The sequence below is a fragment of the Oncorhynchus keta genome, chromosome 18 (genome assembly GCF_023373465.1).
Source record: "Oncorhynchus keta strain PuntledgeMale-10-30-2019 chromosome 18, Oket_V2, whole genome shotgun sequence".
NCBI lineage: Eukaryota > Metazoa > Chordata > Actinopteri > Salmoniformes > Salmonidae > Oncorhynchus > Oncorhynchus keta.
This window is the reverse complement of record NC_068438.1, coordinates 21,030,225-21,033,705: the sequence shown is the minus strand read 5'-3', so window position 1 is coordinate 21,033,705 and position 3,481 is coordinate 21,030,225. Positions and strand designations below refer to the sequence as shown.

General features: G+C 40.0%; 1 protein-coding gene across 2 annotated transcripts; it reads right to left on the bottom strand.

The window, feature by feature from the left end:
• Window positions 1-493: 493 nt before the first annotated feature.
• On the bottom strand, window positions 494-2,993 carry si:ch211-105f12.2 (RIMS-binding protein 2-like). 2 transcript variants are annotated; one of them, XM_035792170.1, is made up of 5 exons: window positions 2,561-2,993; window positions 1,930-2,086; window positions 1,581-1,684; window positions 1,337-1,408; window positions 494-1,236 (listed from the first exon to the last, which is right to left on the bottom strand). In XM_035792170.1, exons 1-5 carry the CDS (start codon window positions 2,795-2,797, stop codon window positions 1,171-1,173), a joined length of 636 nt encoding a protein of 211 aa, XP_035648063.1. In that variant the 5' UTR covers window positions 2,798-2,993; the 3' UTR covers window positions 494-1,170. The 2 variants fall into 2 exon arrangements, with proteins under 2 accessions (XP_035648063.1, XP_035648064.1); XM_035792171.1 differs by lacking the exon at window positions 1,337-1,408.
• Between the last annotated feature and the right edge of the window lie 488 nt (window positions 2,994-3,481).

Genomic DNA, 3,481 nt, shown 5'->3' with positions numbered 1-3,481 from the left:
GATGTACAGTGCAGTCATCCATAAAGTAGAGAGTACTACTAAACTCCTCTGCACAGTGTAGTGTTTCCTACTTTATGGATGACTGTACTGTTGGCTACGGAGGAAAATACTACAAGGACTCCATTGATCATCAATGAACGATTCTGAAAAGCTTGGAGACCATGGTCTATTTTTAAGTTGTATTACATTTTTGTACTAGAAATGCAGTCCTATGAATAAATGTTAAGTTCCCATTAACTATTCAGTCATGTTTCTCAAATAAAAGTAGATTTGATTGCAATATTGTACTAATGAAAATAAATCAATTGTTTTTCTTGCTTTCCAAGGTTTATGGTCATTCTACTATTGTAGATATTTGTATAACAATCACAGTGCAGTTCATAGTAAAAGTGGTACAGTTACAATTGTTACAGTGTTCAGCATCTGGTTTTGATGAAGATCCTGCACTGTATAATTCTAAACCCACTGACATGAGGAACAAGTGTACGAAACAGATTTTCAGAATATGAACAGTTTAATAGTACTGCTAAATTCTGCATAGATATCTTCATTCAACGTGCTCAATGTTCCCATCAGAATCTCAGTTGGTATTTACCAAAATTAAAAAAAAAACAATTGTGCATATTACTAAGGAAGAAAATAATATCTCTAACAGGAAATATTTCTCACAGCCTTCACTATAAAATGTGCATGGATATTTCCTAAACAGAAAGGTGTAGTAAGGCAAATATAGGCATAACTACAACATACATCCCCATCAGCAAAGTGAGAATAAAAATCATATTTTTAAGGCTACAATACCCTAGCTGTTGACAAAGCATTATGTAATGCGATAACCATGATGTCATTATTTTGGCCAATCTTACTGCACCTTAAAATGTCCAACAAAAGGTTTGTAGTTCATAGGATTTATTTGGACAAATCTGTCTACTGCGTTACTGTGCGTGATAGCCTGCACATGGTTCATAAAACCCCTATTCCATGATCATTACAAATCTTCGAGGAGATTTCTGTGGTCACATGTACTTATGCAGAAGAAAAAACATGACAAAATCTTGATCTTTGACACAGTAATATCCTTTCAGATATCCTTGAAAAAGTGTTTTTGTTCATTTGTATCTGATTCTGATTCTTGGCATAATCTCATGTATCGGATGCTCCTTGTTAATCCTATTCCCATGGAAGTGGTTCCAGGTAGTTGGATGGCACCAGACCTCTCAGCCCATGAAGGTCCCCCTGGATGGAGATTAGACATTAGCAAAGCATTTAGATATAGAACCAATGGAAAACAAGGTTTCATTTCCCCAAAGACTACTTAATGCAGTCCAGCACTCACATAATAGAATCCATCTTCATCCATATCACCAAACACATATATTATGTCCCCTGCACGAAAGGCGAGCTCAGCCTACAATAAAATTATTGGGGGGAAAAGTTACTGTTCATTTGGTGTTGCTGTAATATGCACAGTAAGGCCCTATAACTGGGATTACCTCGGAATTGGCGTTCACTAAATTCAAAAGACCAAATTAAGAAAGTTAAAGTGGATTTGGACACCCATGTGGAGGTTCCACACTCACGTCGCTGTCCATGTTGGGGGAACTTTCCCAAGGGTCATACTCAAAGATGGCCACCATCCTGCGGACGACCAAGTCATCTAGCACGCTGGACTCCTCACTGGGATCTGATGGGAAACAGAGAAGTCAAGAGTTGAAGGATTAGATCATAGGACTGCATCCCAAATGGCACCAGGGCCCTGGTCAAAAGTAGTACACTACAGTATATAGGGAATAGGGTGCCTTTGGGACGCACACCAAATCTCAATTGTCATCATTAAGAAATCTCAGATTATTTTTAATATAAATTATTTCAGAGAGAGTGAGAGAGAAAGAGAGTGTGAGCGAGAGTGAGAAAAAAAGAAAGAGATACCTGTGTGGTCGACAGGCAGGAAACCCTGCTGCATGAGCTGATGCTTGAGGTAGTCATCATCCACTGGGATCTCAGATACCATGTTACTAGGCACGACACCAGACAGACCACCAGACTCCCCATGGTAGAAACCATCATCGTCTTTATCTCCAAACACCTGGCAGAGACAGAGACAAAGTCAGCCATTTTGTTTCCATGGGATTTGTTTGGTAATGATACAGATCTACTGTGCATGTGTAAAAGAAAGGAACATGAGTGGAAAGTTATCAGTTCAACATGAACAAGTTGCAAACAATGACAGGAAATGAGGAAACCACAACTTTTGCACATCATGTAGGCCTACGCATCAACAGAGAACAAACAGGAAACACCAGCATCTAGAAAATCCAATATACTGTATAACTGTTTATAATCTGCCTACTTCATATTAACCCAGCCATGTTCAAACTTGGTTTTATCATATCTACCCTTTTAAAATGGGAGGTTACTCTTTACATTAAGGTATATTAAACAGGAGTATTTAAAAAGGAATTTATAAATAGTTTATAAACTGTCAATCATTGGTTGTTATAAACACTTATTACACAATGGCTGATAGTCTACAGTACAGATAAACTACTCAGTACATTACCTTGATGATCTGTCCTGGCACAAAAGGGAGCTCCTCCGCAGCGGTCTCAGGGTTTGGGGACATCGCAGCAGGGTTGTATGGGAAAAGAGCCACAAAGAGTCGGACCGGGGGTTCCTGAGACACCTGGCTGGACACCTGGCTGGCGGTCTCCAGCTCCCATTGCCTAATATCCTCTGGTGTAGCAATTCTCAGTCCATCAGGGTAAAGAAACACATCCACTCCTAGCATCCCATCCATCAGCTCTTATGTGAGTGAGAGCAACCCTAATGACAGTTAAGGGCCAGAACGTGTTGGTTTTAACAATAAAGAAGCATTTTTATCAACTTCCACTGTCCTCCAAGAGTTTCTGAAGTCCCTCTTCACTTCAATGAGAGCAACCCCTCTCAGCTCTACACTGGGCAGACAGATGGCTGCTGGAGACAACAGGGCTCTCCTTACCCTCACCCTTTATGAAGCTAAGCTGCCTGAGGCTGTAATCCTCTTTGAGGAAAGTGGATAACATTCTCGTCCCAACCCTCTCTACCTGTGGGACACAGTCTGTCTGTAGAAGTGTAGTAGCAAGAGAAGAATGCTCAGCTTTGCATGCGCTAAAGATGTGCATTGTTGGGGGAAGTTTAAATGAAAGATGATAGTGTATAGCACTACTAGGGTTTGGCTGGTGTAGGCCGTCATTGTAAATAAGAATTTGTTCTTAACTGACTTGCCTAGTTAAATAAATAAAATAAAAATTAAAAAAAGAGAACATGCAGATATCATTTTTTCAGTCAGCTACAAATGGGTGGTCAATGAGATACTATAAAGTGAACGTATGCGGGTCTGGCTCCACGAGGGGGGAAAAGGGGGCTAAGCCCCCTCAGTTGAAACTTGTGCCCCCTCAGTTTTAGTTTTATGTCCCTATATAAAAACAGCATAAATATTCTA

Excerpts from the sequence above, each read along its gene's own strand:
- si:ch211-105f12.2 (XM_035792170.1), bottom strand. The coding sequence starts at position 2,797 with ATGGATGGGATGCTAGGAGTGGATGTGTTTCTTTACCCTGATGGACTG. Across the intron at positions 2,087-2,560 it reads TGCCAGGACAGATCATCAAG|GTGTTTGGAGATAAAGACGA; the intron begins GTAATGTACTGA and ends TGTCTCTGCCAG. Across the intron at positions 1,237-1,336 it reads ATGAAGATGGATTCTATTAT|GGGGACCTTCATGGGCTGAG; the intron begins GTGAGTGCTGGA and ends ATCTCCATCCAG.